Here is an 18939-nt window from a genome sequence, read left to right as displayed (position 1 = left end):
TTTTTGAGATGCGTATTTCTTTTAATATTTTCCCCTACCAGAGCAATAAAAGGTGCAGTGCAGTGCATGCTTGTCTTCATCTGAATCCCGACAGCTCCGCGTTGCAAAAAAGAAAAAGAAAAGAATTAGAGCAAGCATATTATGCACTGTCAAAGATGATTTAATAATAATTACTCAATTTGCGCAATTTGTGATCATAAAATTAGTGCCTATGCATGTGCTAGAGCATTAGGGTATTGATATCTTCTATGCACCATGCATAATCTTAAGATAACTTAATAAATAATCTCTACGTTAAATTATCATTTTTTTCTCATTGCAGTTCCTGAGTGCATTTAGGCCCTCCATTATAGATCCAACGGCCGGTACAGATGGATAGCAGAAGCAGGTGCGCCTGGAAGTGGAAGGATAAGCAAGTGATCCAGGGCCACCGGAGCAGGCAGAGGGAGCTGAAGGCTCATACTTGCCCGCAATCGCCGCCATGGCAGCGCAGATCATGCAGCCTCGGCCCCGCCCCCGCGGGATCACATGTCCCAGCAGCTCCAACCGCCGCGGGCTGCTCCGGCCGCCTCGTGCCTCCGCCGCCACCAACGGCTCCGTGCGTCTGACGGTGTCGGACGCGGAGCTGGCGTCCCGCGGGTTCGCGGTGCAGCGCACGGCGGAGGGCCTCGACGTCGCCGCGCTGAACGAGGTGTTCGCGCGCGTGGGGTTCCCGCGGCGCCAGGAGGAGCGGCTCCGCCGCGCGCTGGCGCACAGCCGCGTGGTGTGGCTGTCGGAGGCCGGCCGGCCCGTGGCGTTCGCGCGCGCGGCCGGCGACGGCGTGTTCAACGCGGTGGTGTGGGACGTGGTGGTGGAGCCGTCGTGCCAGGGGCTGGGGCTGGGGCGCGCCGTGATGGAGCGGCTGGTGGAGGAGCTGCGGCGCGACGGCGTGGGCAACATCGTGCTCTACGCGGAGCCGCGGGTGGTGGGGTTCTACCGACTCCTCGACTTCGCCATGGACCCCGACGGCATCAGGGGGATGGCATACTACAGAAAGGCATCCTCACCCTCATCATCGGCGGCGGCCGCTCCTTCATCGCTCTGAATGAATGAGTTGAGGTCTGCTTGTTGCTCATCATCAACCATGCATGTACCAACCAGTGGTATCCAGCAGTAGCCAGTAGTATTAATCTGTTTTGTTTCTTGGATTCAGTTCATGTTCAAGCAGAAGCAGACATGACATATCTCATACATTATACTCAATTTCTCCTGATGACGATGATAAAATTGATGATAGTATTGTGCGCTGTAAAGGATCTCAATATACAAGCAGAGTAACCAATCACAATCACATACAAACACACTTTGTTGGAATTGGAATTGTACAGACAGCACATTTGATGGATATGATCCGGACTCTGGAAATAAAGTAAAGCATTAAATTGAAACAGACTGATAGAATCAGAATCACCATGCATGGAATGGAAAAGTGGAATCGCCTCCAACAGCTATATATAGCTTAGCGCCTGCGTCGGATGGCGCAGGCGGCCATGAGGATGAGCACGGCCAAGACGAGGACGGCCAGGAAGGTGGCGACGACGGCGCCGCTGGTGCGCTGGCAGAAGCCGTGGAACTGCATGCAGATGGGCACCCAGTTGGCGCGCCGGCTGCCCCAGTGCGCCACGTACACGATGGCGGCCGCGGCGGCGCCGGCGGCCGTGAGCAGGCACATCACCACCACGTCGCAGAGGAGCAGGAAGAGCCTGACTCCGGTGGCCCCGGGGTGGACGATGCCCACGGCGGAGAAGGGCAGGGACAGCACCAGGTACCCCGCCGCGATGGCGTTGCCCACCACGAAGAAGGTGAAGGCCGGGAAGTCGTCGAACCTCGCGTGGAACTGGAAGAACTGCGTGAACACGGACAGGCGCTCGTCGGCGGTGCCCGTCGAGATGGCGGCCGCCAGCGTCGGCCCGAAGGCCGCCACCCGCAGCAGGAAGTCGATCACGGCCAGGCAGCGACGGAACCCGCCGGCGCCGGAGCGCAGGAGGAGCGGCAGGCCACGGCCACCACCGGCGGCCTTGCTGCCTGCTGCCGTCGTCGCATCACCGCGGGCTGTACTCGCCGGAGCGGTGGCGTAGGACGACGACGCGGCAGCTGGGGCCTTGCCGTCGTCCATGTGGATCACCGTGGCCGGCTCGCTCATGTTTCCTTCTTCCTGGAATCTGCCCTGGCGAATCAATCAGAGTCTTTGAGAGCTCTGCGCTGCTTGCTGGGTTGGATTGCACGCACACCATGAGATGATAGCAGATTTATACCTGCACAAGCAGGGGAGTTGTTTGGCGGCGATCACCTTGTTTATTGCATGGTATTTGCATACCGCAGCAGGAGTGGTTGCTTGCTCCCCTGCACCATCATGCTGGCGGGGAGTGGAATTGCTGCTCCTCTTTCTACCTGATCTCTGCAACTCCATCCATCATCATGCAGCTGCTTCATTTGCTTACAGGAGAGAGAAGGCAGCTGTCTGTATTAGATTAGGTGGAACTGAAACCACATTTCGAACTCCAGCTGAGCGTGCATCCATTCATTTTACATTACATACAGAACTCGATCTACAACTGCTTTATGGAGTACACAAACCTTATCATAACGGAATGAAGAAGCGACACGCTGGAATATTTTCCGACCGGGTATATTTTCAGAAACTGCACTTGGACTGCAGCTCTTACAGATTCAAAGGCAAGCGAATCAACCAGTGAAACACCAAACAATAACAGCGAGGTACCATCCATATTCATATGTATTAATTCCCTGCAGAGTACACATGTAATATATATAGATAGCAGGTAGCGCTAGACCCCAAACCCACAAGCACAATCCAGGACATCAGATTCAGCCACATCAGGAAAGAGACGAGCACAGCAGAGGGCAACTCCACTCCTTGAAACAACTTTTCACATACTGTACATTCCCAACCCGTTTGTGCAGGAAGCACTTCAAAAAGCACATGCCGGCAAAAAAACAAACTCCCTCTAACTGGAAACCATATTGCAAGTCTGCTTCTTGAAGCATCCGTTATGGCTCCGGAAGCTCAGGTGCTCAACATGGCGGGCATCACCGGTGGAATTGTATGCTCCAAATGAGGGACAGCCATCATCATGATCTGCATGATGGTAGGGAAAGGCCTCCACAGAAAGCAGAAATGAGCAAGTAGAGTAGCACTACTATGGCAACCGTCAACACAGCTCTGCAAAAAAGATGTTAAGAAAATAAATGTCTCTGAAGCAGGTAAACATCTTAAACTTTCATTTTACAAACTTTTGTAACAAAAAAAAAACTTGCTGCCAGGATTTTCCACCAAGAACTGGGATTGTAATTTTCTCAAACAGGATACCTCACCAATTTACAGAGCATATACACAACTTATACATCACTCACCACCACTGGCATATGAATTAAACCCCCCCCCCCCCCCAAAAAAAAAAAAGAAAAGGAACGCCTTTGGTGTGTAAAGATATCACTCATTTACTTTCTGGCCCAGACTGGTGAATCACCAACCAAAACGAATGTGAGATTTAATCAAAACTGTAATTTCCAACGAGGAGCAGCACTGGTATGATAATCTAGGTAATGGATCTGCAAGGCTTCTGTAACATTGCTATAGCAGGCAGGAGGGAAGCGCTCACTGTGTGAAGTAAATTGGGGACCTTGACACTATAATCATAGATGATTGACCTCTAACGCGGACTGCAGTAATGCCTTCACAAAAGAAAGATAGAGCACAAGTATGAAAGATGGAAAAAAAAAAGGTATAGCACTTACAGAAGCTTGGCATTCTTCATCCAAAGGGCTCTGCGGAGCCTCTTGGATTGCTTGCGGAAGTGGAAAGCGCTGTCTTGCATGGTGGATGTCTTGTCGACGAGGAGTGAGATGCGGTCACCTCTGTCTAGAATTTTCTCTATGTTGTCGACCATGACAGTGTGTATCTGCAGGAGGCGGAGAGGGAAGAGATGATTGATATAAACGAGGTACATACTATAGAAGTGAGGGTATGTTTTGAGTTTGAAGGTACTTGCCTCGCTGACTTCTCCCCGGAGCCGGTTGAGCGTATCGGCGCTTGGGTTGCTGGAGAAGAACTCCATTTGCTGGTGTAGGACCCTGGAGAACTCATCGTTCATGGCGTAGGCCAGCGCGGAGTGCGCGACTCTGCCATAGTTCTTCATGAATCTCATCTGGATATCCTCCAGGTAGAGAAAGGGGATCCTCCCTGCACCAATCATGAAAGCGTATAATCCAATCAGGAGGGGGAAATAACTATAACTGGTGGAGAGGCAGGCTGTCCTAGATTGGAAACAGGATGAGTCAGGAAGCAGGTAAACTGATAGCTAGTCGAGGTATGCCGCAGAGAAATGTTTGTGGCCCAAAGAAAGATGCATCATACAGACAGTGGATTGAACTGAAAGGGTTGCATATTACTTCCGAAGGTGTCGTTGGCCATGCAGAGGAAGGTGATGCCGGCGTCGGCGCGGAGGACGTGGAAGATGTAGCGGTCCTGCGCGAAGCAGAGGCGGGACTCGGCGTCGGGCGGCAGCTTCTCGAGGATGCGGCGGGCGACGGCGCCGGCGTTGCCCGAGACGGCGGCGAACTCAGCCAGCACGACGGTGCCGCGCGCCACCAGCGCGTACACGATCGCCATGGGGATGGGGATCGGAGAGGTGGGTGGGTGGGGGGGGGATCTGATCCGACGTGCGTGCGTGGTGGATTGGATCCCCTCCCTGATGTGGGATCTGATCTGATCTGATCCGATCGCCTGGGGAATTGGGTGGGATGGCGGCGCTGGGGGTGGGATTGGGGATTTCGAGCGCAGCGGCGCCTGCGGCGTGGACTCCCCTGTCCTCTCCCCTCCCCCGTCGGCAAGCAGACTCCACCCGCCTGTCGCTTTGCAGGTTGGACCCACCCGCCTTCTTTTCTTTTCCTTCCATTTTTCTTTTTTTTTTTCTTTTTCTTTAATTAAAGAAAAATGTTTTTCCAACTGCAAGTAACTAGTGATCCATCCAGTGAAGAAATGCCCAGCCGCACATCAACGCAACACATGAATATAAATCAACCCATCACCGCAATAATATTTACATTCTCAGGAAAAAGAAGAACTTCAGCAATATTTCATGACAACTTCAACAATATTTGCGTTGCGAGATATAATATAATGCATGCATCTGCTCATCCGATCGATCCATCATCTTCTTTTTTTGTTTTGTTTTGAGCTGCGGATGTCGGTCAAATGCTGATTCAGTCAGGATATCATCAGTATGTAATAAGATGGTACTAATATACGATCTATGGCTGCGGCGGACGCTCGTGCTCCATGCTAGTCATCATCTTTTTCACCCTGTCCCGCACCTCCTGGTCTCTCCGCGCCATGTCCCTGAGCTCGCCGGCGGTGAAGGGCGGCGGCAGGGTGCATGGCTCGTAGTCGGCGGCGTACCTCTCCCTGGACTCCATCATGAACTCCCTCTCGCGGCCGCGCGCGGGGCACGCGAGGGCCTCGGCGCGCAGCTCCACCGCCTTGTCCGGCACGGTGGGCTTGTAGCGCAGCAGGCGGGCGTACTCGGTCAGCAGGTGCAGCATGTAGTCGTAGACGTAGTCCATGGCGAGCTCCTCCCTGGCGAAGCCGCTGCCCTCACCGGCCATCCGCCGCGCCTGCGCCGGGTGCGCGTTGCCCCAGTCGACGGCGAGCTTGATGGCGGGGCACTTGCGCGCGGGGTCGATGGGCCAGTAGTGCTCCCCGGCGACGAGCCCCCGGGAGAAGAAGTCCCTGAAGGGCGTGTCCACCAGCAGCACCGGCGAGTCGCAGGCCAGGATGTACTTCTCGCTCACCGACCACGACCGCCCCCGCACGAACACCTTGTACCGGTGCCGGCACTGCTCCGCCAGGTTGGAGCCCCGGAATCCGGCGCGGATGGCGGCGCCCCAGTCCTGCGCGAACACGCGCGCGTTCCAGTCCACCCTGTCGGAGACGTTGCAGCGGAGGAGGTCGGCGCGGTCGGCGGACACGCCGGGGTTGCCCTTCCAGTAGGCGTAGGGCTCCCGGTCGGGCCACGGCAGGCGCGCCATCTGGGCCGCCATCTCCTCCAGCAGCGGCGCCCAGGGCCGGATGTTGACCTCGGGCCAACCCCAGAAGGACCAGTCGGGGAAGACGATGTCCAGCGTGGCGTCGTCCTTGCAGTAGCGGAAGAGCGGCGGCGCGTCGGAGCGGACGGGGAAGTCGGCGGCGCGGACCTCGGGCATGTCCTCGCAGTTGAACATGAGGTCCAGGTCGGGGACGCGGCCGGGGTAGCGCGCCAGCAGCTGCGCGATGCCCCACTGCGTGAAGGTGTCGCGCGTCTGGAACACGCGGTGGTACGTCTCCACGAAGGCGCGGCCGCCCACCACCACCAGGCGGAACGCCGCGCGGCCGAGCCCGCGCTCCACCGCCTCGCGCGTGATCCCCGTGGCGCGCCACGGCGACAGGTCCGAGTGGATGAACCGGAAGTACTCCGGGCACCTGGGGGGAGGAGGGGACTGGTGGTGGTGCACCGCCGCCTGTGGTGGTGGTGATGAAGGCGACGGTGACGGCGACGGCGAAGTGGTGGTGGCGTTGCCGCCGCAGCTGAAGGGTATGGGCACCAGGTCCGCTGCGGGCGAGGGAACGTGGTGAGGAGGCCGGCGTTGGTGCTGCCTGATGCCGCCGCCGAGCAGGAACGACTGCAGCAAGATATATCAATCAGTGATTAATTTCATTCGCATTCTCGATCTGATTCCGACAGTGCGTAGTGGGTGTCTCGATATATATATCAATGGATCAGTCGCTACTCCAATGCTATATTAGACCAGTGTTAAGAGAAGTGTCATTGCATAGTTACCAACGCTAGAAATTTGGTAACTGCGATGACAAACTCCTCCTCTCTTCTTATTAATGACTCTGCCATGTATGTCAGCAAATTTGTTGGTATAGTATGATATTTAATACTCAAAACACTTTTATTGAGATTGGCCTTAGTTGTTACCACCCTACTTCCTCAGTCCCAAAAAACTATTCGTTTAGAAAATTTCAAATATATTACCAGTAAATGATCATATTACCTCTAATTAACTATAGCAGTTGTGATTGAAGATTGCGTTGTTTATTTGGTTCGCTAGATTCTCAATAAATACAAATGCATTGCATCCTGAAAAATAACAACTATTTAAACATTTGATTGGCTCTGTACCCTTCTCTATACAATTATTTCTTAGTATTTGATATTAGTTTAATTAGATGGATTTTATTGCAATCTAAAAAATACATTTTATGGGATAAAATTTAAAAACTAAATGAACAGTTTTTAGACTGGAGGAAGTAGCTAGCTAGCTAGCACTTTGACATATATGCAATTGACTTGACTCGGCCGCGAGCGGCGGGCAAGCAGGGATGGGGTGGCAACATGCAGCAGGTCCATGGGGACAGGGTTGCTGCCTGGACAGGAGGCGCGGGATGGAGCAGAGGGGCAGGAGGACGCGCGGGAGGAGGAAGTGTCGCGAGAAAAGAGGAGCGCGCGAGAGGAGGGAGATGGCGAGTCCGAGCCGCTCGGCAAATATGCCTAGCGGAGGGGAGGGGATGCCAAGCCAAGCCAAGTAGAGAATAGAGGAAGAAGTTAAGGAGAGGCTGTTAGATCATTTTTTCCCAGTGTTTTTCTATTTTTATGGATCCGAATGGATTTTCCAGTGTTTTTCTATTTTTAAGATCCAAATGAATTTAGCTAGACTTTTGGAGTTGCTCTGGCTAGCTAGCTAGATGGAGATTCATTCAATTGCCATTTGTGCGAAACCACGTTGTAAATATACATACATCGATCAATGTCAGTGCACAACGCAACAAAGTCATCAGAGACCTCAATTAAGTCAAAACAATGGAAATATTAGCACCTATCGCGTAGCTAGCTTCTTCAAAGGTGCGAACGTGCTGCTCATTCCATGGGCCAGATACAGACCTTTCGTACGCAGTTTATTTCGACTTTTAGTTAGTCTCAAGCTGCAGGGGGACACACACACGTGGACAGGGAGAAGAAAGAAAGAACGAAAGAAAGAAAGAACGAACGAACTGATGGCCCCAGCACGCAGCTTGAATTTGTTTGTTTTCAAGCTAAATCAAGGTAAGAAAACTAATGGAGGATCATTCAGATCATAGATCGGAGGGACGACGACGACGACGACTGCTGTTGAATATAATTGTTTTCCTACTAGATATTGTGTAGACTATTAGCTAGTAGAGGACGTGAACGTGATGTCCGTGTCTGTCTATCTTCAAGAAGCTACTTGGAGGGCATCTAGTCTAGCGGCATGCATGCGTGGCTGCCTCGGATTTGTTGGGAGGCCGGCTTTGACGACGATACCATCCGTCCCTTACAGAATTCCATCTTTGCTGAGTTCATCATGCGCGTACGTGTTGAAAGATGAGCTACTACCAAGCTAGCTATTTTCAAAGCAGTTTTCTAGCTAGCTGTCTTATTTTCAAAGCAGTTTTCTTCCTTCCGTTTCCTTCCTTCCTTTCTCTCTTTCTTTCTTTCTTTCTTTCTTTCTTTCTTTCTATGTTGACGATAGATAGATGAATTCTGCCCTGCCGTGCTGCTTGTGTTGGATCTCGACGATGAATACTCATCCGTCGTTCATGAACTTTTAATCCCTTCAGTTTTTAATAATGAAACTAAATACCGTATTAAACACGATATGATGCGTGGGTACTGAATCAGATCATCTATCACTACGTACTCATACATACCGGTGCATAGTCGAGGTGGATCCACCAGCTGCTGGTGCTGCCGACCACCAAGGCCAGGACGACGAGACCGGCGATCACCAGACCCACGCCTCTCGTCGGCACCACCGGCAGCTTCTGCGGCCACCGCATCCACCACGCCGCCGCCTGCTGCTTCTTCCAACCTGCAGCTGCTATGATTATCGCCTCCTGCTGCCGCTCATCTTCGGCCGCCTGATCGTCGTCGCCGTCATCCAGCTGCTGCTGCTTGGCTGCCGCCGGATCCTCATGGTCAGCAGCAGCTCCTGCTCCTCCTCCTCCTCCATGGTCGTCGTCGTCGTCCGGAGGCGGCTGAGGCACCAGCGCTGCCCCCTCCTCCTCGTCGCGCTGCTGCTGCCGCCTCTCCCGCTCCGGGAACTGCAAGAAGAAGCTCTTCATGGATGGATGGATGGACGGATGGAACTGCAGGAGTTAGCCACCCAGCATAGCGGCATATATAGCGATCGAGCAGGCAGCCACTAGCTGATGACTCAAAGACTTGAAGACTTTTAGAGTCAGTCAGGCACGTTGACCACTACACCGTACCGGTTAATATAAAATAAATTAAGACAGCCATCCGATCGATCCAGCAAAAGAAGCAGCAATTAGACTAATATATGAACTGCTGATCCAGCATCAGTTGTTGCTGATCGAGGTGTGTTATGTATGCTCCTCCCTCAACCGCACCCAATATATGCAACCATCCATCGATCCATCTAGTGTATACATCATGTGCAGTCAATATATATATATATATATATATATATGAAAAATCTATTCTACACGCGCTTGTAGCTACTTTTAAATGCGTATATCGTGATGTAGGACATATCTGACCCAATAAAAGGTACCTACAAGGTGTATGTGACATACTAAACCATATGTGATGGTATATATATTGGGCATGTGACCATACATAGAATATATGGACAAACTCAACTTTATATATTAGTATTAATACTCAATTTTATATAATAGTACTAAGGTATAATAATATATATTTAAAAAATAGGGATGCTTTTTAAATTTTTTGTATATATCCCTTTGAAGTATCTTAGAATAAGTATATAAACATACTCAAAGTGATAAATGAGTATGTGAACATAATATACGCACGATGGTATACTGATGGTGAGAGTAGCTACACGCGAGTGTAGATGAAACTCATCATATATATGTATTTGTATGTATATATGTATAAATGTATATATATATACATGCATGACCAGTGTATATTACGTAGATTTAGCTTGACAATTTTAGTTTCTACTTCTTTCGTCCCAAATTATAAGTCGTTTTGACTTTTCTGGATACATATTAATTAATAAAATAGTTTTCCAAATACAAGTAATAATTGTCCCTGAGGCATAATATATATATATATATATATATATATATATTAGTTTGGAGGATTAATTGATGGATTTTCTCCAACTATAGTAGAAGGTCGCTGGTGAAAAATTAAAGGACTAGACAAGACATCCACACAGATAAATTCAATCCCCTGTAAATTGGTTTGAATAGATTTATTTTTTAATTAAAGGACTAGCAACGTCGATGTACTGCTGGTTGTGGACCACTACTTATTACAATTTATTATAATATAATAATACTATAAATGTGTGGGTGTTGCTATCTATCGACTCACTGCCTTGTCCAACATGCACGGCCCTCGCTTGCTCTTGCTCTTGCTCAGTCGGGCATATGTTACAATCGGTCGCCATCGATCCGTGCATCTCTTAAAGCCAAGGGATATGTATATATCAATATATATAAAAACAGCCAACAAAGTTAGTAAATCATCGATCCGATCGAATATATATATATATATATATATAATTTATTCTACACGCACGCATTTGTAGTTACTTCCACGTGTGTATCTCGTGATGTGGAACGTATCTGACCCAGCGAGGGGCATGTACTTGAAGTACTTGATCATACTAGAACATTTATGATGGTATATACATTGGGTATGTGACCATACATACAGCATGTGGACATACTAATTTTTATATAATAGTACGAAGATATAATTATAATATATTTAAAAAATAGGGGTGCTTTTGAAATTTTTTTATATATATCCCTTTGAAGTATCTTAGAATTAGTATATGAATATACTTAAAATGGTAAATAAGTATGCGGACATACGCACGGTGGTATGCTGATGGTGAGAGTAGTGTGTGTATATTTTATCCGAGCTCTAATTTATGGTTCATATTGTCAAGCCGCGCAACTACATACCTAGTTAGTACCGATTTCGACAAGGAAAAGCAAACCGAGTGCGCGTAGGTCATCAGTCGATTAGATTGGTGTCATCATACAACTTAGTCTTTGCAAAGATGGTAGATCGATATGTTTGTGTGCGGGGCCGGCCGGTACCATTCCCTTTTCTAAAAAAAAAACGGTTACGCTGACATGATGTATACGTCAGCAGTAAGCTTCTGGGAGCCGTGGTGTGACATCACAAGCTGCTCACGGTCGTTGCTTGATAAGACTAGATGGATCGATCGATGAGCATGCCAGCTGCCACAATTTCTGCTTTACATCCGCCAATCAATCGCCTTGCTTGCATTCGATCAGTTTATACTAGCAGTGAGTAGTAGTGGTGGATTTTTGCTGGTTGGTTGGTTGGTTTGTGGGTGGCCGCCGCCGCCGGGCAGTGGCTACCGGCAATAGCGGCGGGCAGAGCAACCACGTCCACAGCCATGTAACCGCCCGCCCCCCTGCACGCACCCACCTAGCTGCTTTCCATGATCTCCTGCAGTCCTGAAGCCCAGCTGCCAAGCCTGACTGCTTCCTTCCTTGCCTCTCTCCCGGCCCCATCGACACGGACATGGACATGGACATGGAGGTGAAGGGGGCCTCGGCGCCGCCGTCCAAGAAGGCGGACGCGCGCACGCTGGTGGCGCACCTCCTGGCCGTGGCCGCCACCGTGCTGGTGCTGCTCTGGTGCGTCCACTTCCGCGGCGGCCTGGCCCTCCGCTCCCTCGACAACAAGCAGCTCATCTTCAACGTCCACCCCGTGCTCATGCTCCTCGGCCCCATCGTCCTCGGCGGCGAGGCCATCCTGTGCTACCGCTCCCTCCCGCTCGCCCGCGACGCCAGGAAGAAGGCGCACCTGGCGCTGCACGCCGCGGGCCTCGCCGCCGGCGCCCTCGGCGTCTACGCGGTCTTCAAGTTCCACGTCGAGAGCGGCATCCCCAACCTCTACTCGCTCCACTCCTGGGTCGGCATCGCCACCATCTCCCTCTACGCGCTCCAGTGGGCCGCGGGCTTCCTCGCCTTCTTCTACCCGGGCGCCTCGCCGGCCACCAGGCGCAGGGCCGTGCCATGGCACGCGGTCTGCGGCCTCCTCGTCTTCGCGCTCGCCGTCGGCACCGCGCAGCTCGGCTTCCTCGAGAAGCTCACCTTCCTGCAGGGCCCGCCCCTGCGCCTGCCCAAGTACGGCGCCGAGGCGATGCTCGTCAACTTCACAGCGCTCGTCGTGCTCCTCCTCGGCGTCGCCGTCGTGCTCGCCACGGTCACCATCGACGGCACAAGGTACAACACCATCATGTGAACAATAATACATCAACTGCTTCTTGATGTGATGACACGTCACGAGCGAAGCGATGATACGAGGGTCTCTCTTATATGCAATGCAAGCAAGCTAGCTAGCTACTGAAGTCCCATTAAGAAACATGCTGCATGCTGCTACTATGTATTTAGTAGTATTGCTTTGTATTATTCTGTACTGCTCTCTTCTGTATATATGTATGTTAATTATTTGGGCTGTCAAATAATACATGTGCTTTCCGTGGACGATCGACAGTAATGTAAGACCGGCCGGATGGAGTATTATTGAAAAAAGAAAGGTGTCAAAATCGTCATATATCACGACATCTGTTACCCTTAGATAGAGCAAATACATCGATATTGTCTAATGGACGACGTAATTTTTCAGACAACCTCTAGATGAACTGTCTTTTAAGTTATCTCGTAGTGATTATTTGATCCCTACGTTAAAAAGGAATCTTGTAAGTTGCATGACAATAATAACTTGAGGAAGTGATGTGCAATTGCAAATAACAAATATAATCATATAGAGCGCTACAAAGTAGTGTGATATCCGGATTTCCGCAAATAGAGGGTGAAAACGTATTTCAGCAGGCTCCTGTTTAGACAAGGTAGAAACAGTTCATATTGAAATTTGGATTCAGATCAATTCCCATAAAAAAAAACTCGCACGCTATTAGATTTTTCCTTCTGCTCATGTAAGTTGTAGCAATGGATAAAGAACTTTGACATCCTTGACTCTTGCAAGAAGAAGCTCATGCTCCAATGCAACACCTCGATGAGTAGATCCGCAGAGGTATGGCAGTCCGGCCCCTCCCCAAACCCTATGCCTCGCTACTAGAAAACGGAAATTTCGAGAGAATGGCAAACGTCATGAAAGCTATAGTAGCAGCCAATGGATGTCCAGAGGAGGAGGAGGATAAGAGGATGACTTGTTGGGGACGAACGGTGAAGCAAGCTCCAAGTAGTGTGTTTACACGAGATGGAGGGGAGCGGCGGGCGCGGAAGACACAAGGATGCCAATACTGCAACGCGTCACAGAAACAAAAACGCCTCCGCGCTCTTTCGTTTTCTAGCCTTTTAATCAACTCCTCCTAGACCCTGATTAGCCCAATGGGCATATAAACATGGCAGTTGCTGCAGTTCACAGAGAAAAGGCTGACACATGCTGTCCATGCAAAATGAAAGTTTGACAAAAAAAAAAAAATCCGTAGTTTTCAAATTATGTATCTGAATTGAATTCCGATTGCATTATTGTTGTCTTCAAAATTAGATCAAACTTAACTATATTTGAGCGAAATTTTTTAGATCATTTTTTTTTACAAAGGTGGAACAATCTCATTGTAAACCAGGAACAATTGTTCCTCCTTTTTTTTTAAAAAAATGTTGAGTTTAGAGATATAATTTTTTCTTGGATACGAACTTTTTTCTCTGAAAACGCGCACCCTGCCACCTCTCTAGTTTCAGCAGCAGAAAAATATGAGCCTCTTTCTATCCGCAGCCCAAAAATCTAAAAAAGTTGCGACGGTAGGCTTCTGTGATAGATTTGTGCTAGCTGCACAACCCAAGCGGTTACCACGTGCCAGCATCTGCTGACTCAGTTGTGGGCCGCATTCTTTTTGGACCGGAGGGAGTAGACGTTGAGGAGGAGTTGGGGAACCTAGGGAAAGTAGTAGGAGCTAAGCAATGAGTGGTATACTGGCCGGGCCGGCCTTTCCTGGCCCAAATGTCTCTTGATTCTGCTGACAGCCCAAACAGATGCAAATAAGCAGGTTGGCCCATTTACGCGCAACAGCCGGATTTCCGCAATCAGCACGAGGAAAGCGTATTTGACTGGAGGCGTGTTTGAGAATGATTTCTCCAGAGAAGAAAAGAAAAAAAGAAGGAAGAGAATTCGAAACCCGCCCGCACCGCACCGCAGTTTCTGTTTCCCGTTAGGCTTCCTGTCTCCTTCTCCGGCTCCGGTGACGGCCGGCGGCGGCGGCAGCGGCAGCGATGGGGGTAAAGAACCTCTGGGACATCCTCGACTCCTGCAAGAAGAAGCTCCCGCTCCAGCACCTCCAGTGAGTAGATCCCCCCGCAGAGGCTGTATCCCCTTCCCAAACCCTGCTCCCATTCATTCCTCCTCCTCCTCCTCCCAATCCAATCCAAGCCCCCTCCCGTCGTATAATAATAATAATAATGCTTGTTGGTGGGTTCAGGAACAAGAAGGTGTGCGTGGATCTTTCCTGCTGGCTCGTGCAGCTCTGCAGCGCCCACCGCTCCCCGGCCTTCCTCAAGGACAAGGTCTACCTCAAGAACCTCTTCCACCGCATCCGAGCCCTCCTCGCCCTCAATTGCAGCCTCGTCTTCGTCACAGGTTCTCTTTTTCTTTCTTCTCTCTAATCTACCTGAAATGAAATGGCAATGCCCCATTCCCGGGCCTAAAGTTTCTTCATTTCTCGCTCTTTCTTTTAGATGGGGCGATTCCTTCTGTCAAATTGGCAACTTACAGGCGCCGCCTCGGAGTAAATGCTGCTGAGATTGCTGCTGCTGCTTTGTTCTTGTTCCCCTCAATTTTCCCTCAACCTCAGTCATTTAAATTCTCCTTTGGAATCAATTCACCCCAGGCTGCTCGAGAGGAGGACAACTCACAACCCTTGACTTCTTTGCGCCGGAACAAGAGCTCTGAATTCTCGCGCATGATAAAAGAGGCCAAGCATCTTGGGATGGCCCTGGGCATCCCCTGCTTGGATGGGTACTACATCTCTCTGCTCCAGAAACAATGAAATTTTAAGTAGCACATGTTAACATCAGTATGTCTTGTTCAGAATTGCCCTGTGGCTTTTTTTAACTGTTCTGTTCGTTAATAGGGTGGAAGAAGCGGAAGCACAGTGCGCATTGCTCAATTTTGCCTCCTTGTGCGTAAGTACAGTACTGTCACATGATCCTAACAAGACCAACATCATATGCAGGTTCCTTATGTACTGCCTATGCTGTTTCAGGATGGCTGTTTTACATCAGATTCAGATTCATTCCTTTTCGGTGCAAGGACAGTTTATAGAGATGTTTTCATAGGTACTCTTTCCTGAGCACTGTTGCTAATATCATTTTCATGTTGATGAAGTCTTGTATTGTAGTATATGCTCTATTCCTGGACTAGCAAGTGTTCTTATTTATTTAACCTAAATCCTAGTGATCTGCTTACTATCAGGAGACGGTGGCTATGTAATTTGCTATGAGATGGAAGACATTGAGAAAAAGCTTGGTTTTGGCAGGAACTCACTGGTACGTTGTTGTATGATTTTCCTGCGTGAGCTAAACATACAGGAGCTCTTGTGAACAGTATTTGGAATGTTCCAGCCAATGCCATATCTCCTTGCTTGCCAGAAAGATCATGGTCTTAGAGAGATACGGTAAATTGAATGTTGGTTGCCTTTTCCAAATATTACACTGTCAAAGTAAGTACCAGTTAAGCTGTATTATCTGGATAGTACAAGAAATCTTTCGGTGAACCGGTAGCCATTGTCCTCGTAATCTTGCACTAGTTGCATGGTTTTAGGTGGAGTTTACTGGAAGTTATGTATTCCCAATGTGCTTGGTCCTAAACTGACTGTGCAATAAGCCAATAACAACATCACTCTATCTGCCTCAGCTTAAAGCCTTATATATTTTAAATTTTCTTCCTGTCTCTTTTCGTTTAAACTATTCTTTGCTTCTGATCGATATAGTTTTCTGCAGTACTTCCTATTACCTCGTACAAGAATGCATAAATTTTGACCTGTCTTTGAACTGTCCGGATCTTTTCAGATATCTCTTGCAGTACTTCTTGGTAGTGACTATTCTAATGGAGTTCTAGGCTTCGGCCCGGTAAGTACCAAAAGTCAGAGCACCATCCACATGTGCAGTTTTGACTCTGTCATACTGATTATTTAGTATTGTCTTGTACTGACTGTATTGCAACTATTCTTGTTTTGTTCTGTCCATGGCTCCATACTTAATCTAAAAAATGGGAGTAATAAAGCTTATCACTGTTTCTTTCCTTATAATATAATATATAACTGTTACAGGAAGCAGCATGCCGTCTTGTTAAGTCTGTAGGGGATGATGCCATTCTTGATCAGATTTTGTCCAATGGAGTTAAGCCTACAAGAAAATCTAAAGCAAAAAATAGTGGCGTCAATGTTGAGAGGGTTGGTGGCACATGCCCAAAAGCAAGTACCTGCAGTATGTAATCTTTTGTTGTTTTCTCCAGCTATTTAGCTACATCATATTTCTTCTCCAACACATTGAGCAGTGAGTGGGAAATTTGCCGTTAATCTACTGTCTTTGTTACAGAGCTTGCGATGAGCCAAGATTCTGGTGGTCAATTTCGTGATATAATAAATGCATATCTGGAGCCAAAATGTCATTCACCTGATTCAGAAGCTGTGCAGAGGTGAGACGTTTGAGAATTAGCCTTAGGTTCGCGCCTGATGTGAATGGCGCATTGCTTCCAAGTTTGCCTTCCATCTTTCCTAGCCTATTGAGTGACCACAAGGAATGACTCAGGGTGTCAAATATTGGTCTAGTTGGTTTATGGTTGATGTTGACTGTTGATTTTGTCTCCAGGGCATGCAGCCAGCATCCATATCTTCGGTCACAACTGCAACAGATATGTGAGCAGTACTTTGAATGGAGCCCTGAGAAGACTGGTACCCTTGAAATCCCTAAAATTGTTAGTATCACATTTTTGTACATGAGAGAACTTTCCAAATTATTTCCTTAAAAACATGTCCGCAGATGAATATATCCTTCCAAAGATAGCTGAGAGGGAACTCAGAAGATTTTCAAATCTTCGCTCCACGTCTTCAGATCTAGGAACTAAACCTTCACTAAATGAGGTATAAGCTTTGCTTGCTGAGTGCATTTCTCATTTTCTGAACTGATCGTTTTACATATACTTTTCAAGTCTAATTATCTATTTTGCAGATTCCAGTACCATGCCCTGTATTGGCAATTCTGAAGCAGCGAAAAGTTCAAGGAAATGAATATTATGAGGTTTCATGGAGAAACATAGATGGGCTCCAAGTTTCAGTTGTTCCAGGGGATCTTGTTAGAAGGTATTTATGATTTTCCTGCTCCCTAGTTAGTCATTCACTTGTTTATCAACTTATCCTCTGAACAATGGTGTTTCGCTGACTGGTGTCACTTTTTGCGATCAAATCAATAAATAGAATATCACGTGTTTCTATTGCATAGTATTACTTTATTTGTTGACATGACATTTACAAATTCTAGCAATGAGCAGAAAGCACGAATTACTATATTTTCAGTAATATTTAGTGACAAAATGCATGAAGAAGATCCCTTACTGCTGATTTCAGTAACGAGTTTCGGTGCTGATAGACTTACCCTAGTGCAGGAGAGGGAGGAATGCAGAAGGGTTCCATATGCTAGTTTGATTCAATTTATAATGGAATCAGTTACCTTGCTTTATGTGATGCTTTAGCTGTGATAAACTTCTCGTTTCCAGTTGAAATTTGACCCATCTGACATGCCCTACTTATGCAACTGCAGTGCTTGCCCAGAAAAAATAGCTGAATTTTTGGAAAAGAAGGATGAGCAGAAGAAGCAAAAGAGGAGAGCTAGGCCAAAGAAATCAGCTCCAGCTGCCGTTAAAGAGGTGGATGCGCAGCTCCAAGAATTGTTGCTTGGAATTGAATCTGAAAGTGGTACCCTTACATGTACAGCGGCTAGCCCTCAGAAAGCAGATATACACACTGTGGCACCGCTCCAGGATATTGTTGACCTGTCTTCTCCATCCCCGCCTATACGAGCTTGTAAGATTGCGAGGTCCAGAAAGTTTAGTGAATCAGCTGCAGGACCCATGGATGGGATTGATCTGCAGAGCCAAAGTCTGCTACCTGGAACAATGGAGTTACAAGAAAACACCCTTTTGTGTGACATGCAGAATTGGACACAGGATAATGACGTGATTGATTTATTTTCACCCTTGCCTTGTGCTGCTCATAAACCCCACACCACTCAAGGCTTGCAACTCTGTATCTCAGATATAAGCAATTTTCCTGAGAAAGGCAACACGCTGGGCGCTCTATGTTACAAGCTTGAAGGTGGAGCAAGAGGCAGCGATGTGCATACGGAAGAAGCATCATCCTCAATCAGCCATGGCATCGAGGTGGCAGGCAAAGCTGATGATTGTTCCTGGAGAAGCGATGCGGAGAATAATGCAGTAGCAGAAGCTGTGACAATCGATCTGTCCTCCCCTTCGCCAGTTATAGGCGATAAAAGCAAAAAAAATGTAGATGTAATAGGCATTTGTGAAGCTGATAGTGACAGGTCTCCTGAACATGAGAGGAAAGCAAGAGAGCTCAGGTCGTTTCTGGCCAGTATAAGAAACGAGTTGTATTGAACATAGTTAAAGATGAAGGTAATTGGTCCAGCCACCGAGTGGTGACCATGGAATATGCCGTGCTAATGTATGCTGTCCAATCACACAGACAGTCATTCGCTATTCACAGCAACCTGCCCTAGCACGGATGTTGAACCCCTGAAGATGATGCTGTGATAGCTAGCTCAGGCTGATGCCGACCCCCATCGCCCTGAGCATG

The 18939-nt window shown here is 48.5% G+C and overlaps 6 protein-coding genes across 7 annotated transcripts; 3 read left to right on the top strand and 3 right to left on the bottom strand.

Annotated features, from left to right (window-relative positions):
• Window positions 1-415: 415 nt before the first annotated feature.
• LOC112896668 (serotonin N-acetyltransferase 2, chloroplastic) lies at window positions 416-1275 on the top strand. The gene has a single exon (XM_025964721.1). The coding sequence runs from the start codon at window positions 482-484 to the stop codon at window positions 1082-1084; it is 603 nt and encodes a 200-aa protein (XP_025820506.1). The 5' UTR covers window positions 416-481; the 3' UTR covers window positions 1085-1275.
• Window positions 1276-1278: 3 nt separating this feature from the next.
• On the bottom strand, window positions 1279-2062 carry LOC112896789 (casparian strip membrane protein 2-like; the record flags this gene model as incomplete). Its single annotated transcript, XM_025964921.1, has 1 exon — window positions 1279-2062. A coding segment is annotated over one exon (564 nt), but the record flags the coding sequence as incomplete, so codon positions are not given.
• A 672-nt stretch (window positions 2063-2734) lies between these two features.
• On the bottom strand, window positions 2735-4873 carry LOC112896667 (vesicle-associated membrane protein 714). Its single transcript, XM_025964720.1, has 4 exons — window positions 4453-4873; window positions 4053-4243; window positions 3799-3962; window positions 2735-3223 (listed from the first exon to the last, which is right to left on the bottom strand). The coding sequence occupies exons 1-4, from the start codon at window positions 4670-4672 to the stop codon at window positions 3133-3135; spliced, it is 666 nt and encodes a 221-aa protein (XP_025820505.1). The 5' UTR covers window positions 4673-4873; the 3' UTR covers window positions 2735-3132.
• Window positions 4874-5286: 413 nt separating this feature from the next.
• LOC112896666 (O-glucosyltransferase rumi-like) lies at window positions 5287-9307 on the bottom strand. Its single transcript, XM_025964719.1, has 2 exons — window positions 8774-9307; window positions 5287-6720 (listed from the first exon to the last, which is right to left on the bottom strand). Exons 1-2 carry the CDS (start codon window positions 9185-9187, stop codon window positions 5314-5316), a joined length of 1821 nt encoding a protein of 606 aa, XP_025820504.1. The 5' UTR covers window positions 9188-9307; the 3' UTR covers window positions 5287-5313.
• A 2108-nt stretch (window positions 9308-11415) lies between these two features.
• On the top strand, window positions 11416-12598 carry LOC112897017 (probable ascorbate-specific transmembrane electron transporter 2). The gene has a single exon (XM_025965180.1). The coding sequence runs from the start codon at window positions 11628-11630 to the stop codon at window positions 12351-12353; it is 726 nt and encodes a 241-aa protein (XP_025820965.1). The 5' UTR covers window positions 11416-11627; the 3' UTR covers window positions 12354-12598.
• A 1643-nt stretch (window positions 12599-14241) lies between these two features.
• On the top strand, window positions 14242-18793 carry LOC112896583 (flap endonuclease GEN-like 2). 2 transcript variants are annotated; one of them, XM_025964601.1, is made up of 14 exons: window positions 14242-14412; window positions 14551-14708; window positions 14807-14856; window positions 14959-15086; window positions 15202-15253; window positions 15334-15406; window positions 15543-15616; window positions 16139-16198; window positions 16399-16555; window positions 16667-16766; window positions 16940-17022; window positions 17111-17211; window positions 17300-17430; window positions 17888-18793. In XM_025964601.1, the coding sequence occupies exons 1-14, from the start codon at window positions 14345-14347 to the stop codon at window positions 18738-18740; spliced, it is 2088 nt and encodes a 695-aa protein (XP_025820386.1). In that variant the 5' UTR covers window positions 14242-14344; the 3' UTR covers window positions 18741-18793. The 2 variants fall into 2 exon arrangements, with proteins under 2 accessions (XP_025820386.1, XP_025820385.1); XM_025964600.1 differs by having other exon boundaries at window positions 14807-15086.
• Window positions 18794-18939: the final 146 nt, after the last annotated feature.

The sequence above is a fragment of the Panicum hallii genome, chromosome 6, assembly GCF_002211085.1.
Source record: "Panicum hallii strain FIL2 chromosome 6, PHallii_v3.1, whole genome shotgun sequence".
In the NCBI taxonomy this organism is placed as follows: domain Eukaryota; kingdom Viridiplantae; phylum Streptophyta; class Magnoliopsida; order Poales; family Poaceae; genus Panicum; species Panicum hallii.
Note: the sequence above shows the minus strand (reverse complement) of the source record. Positions and strands in the feature narration are given on the sequence as shown.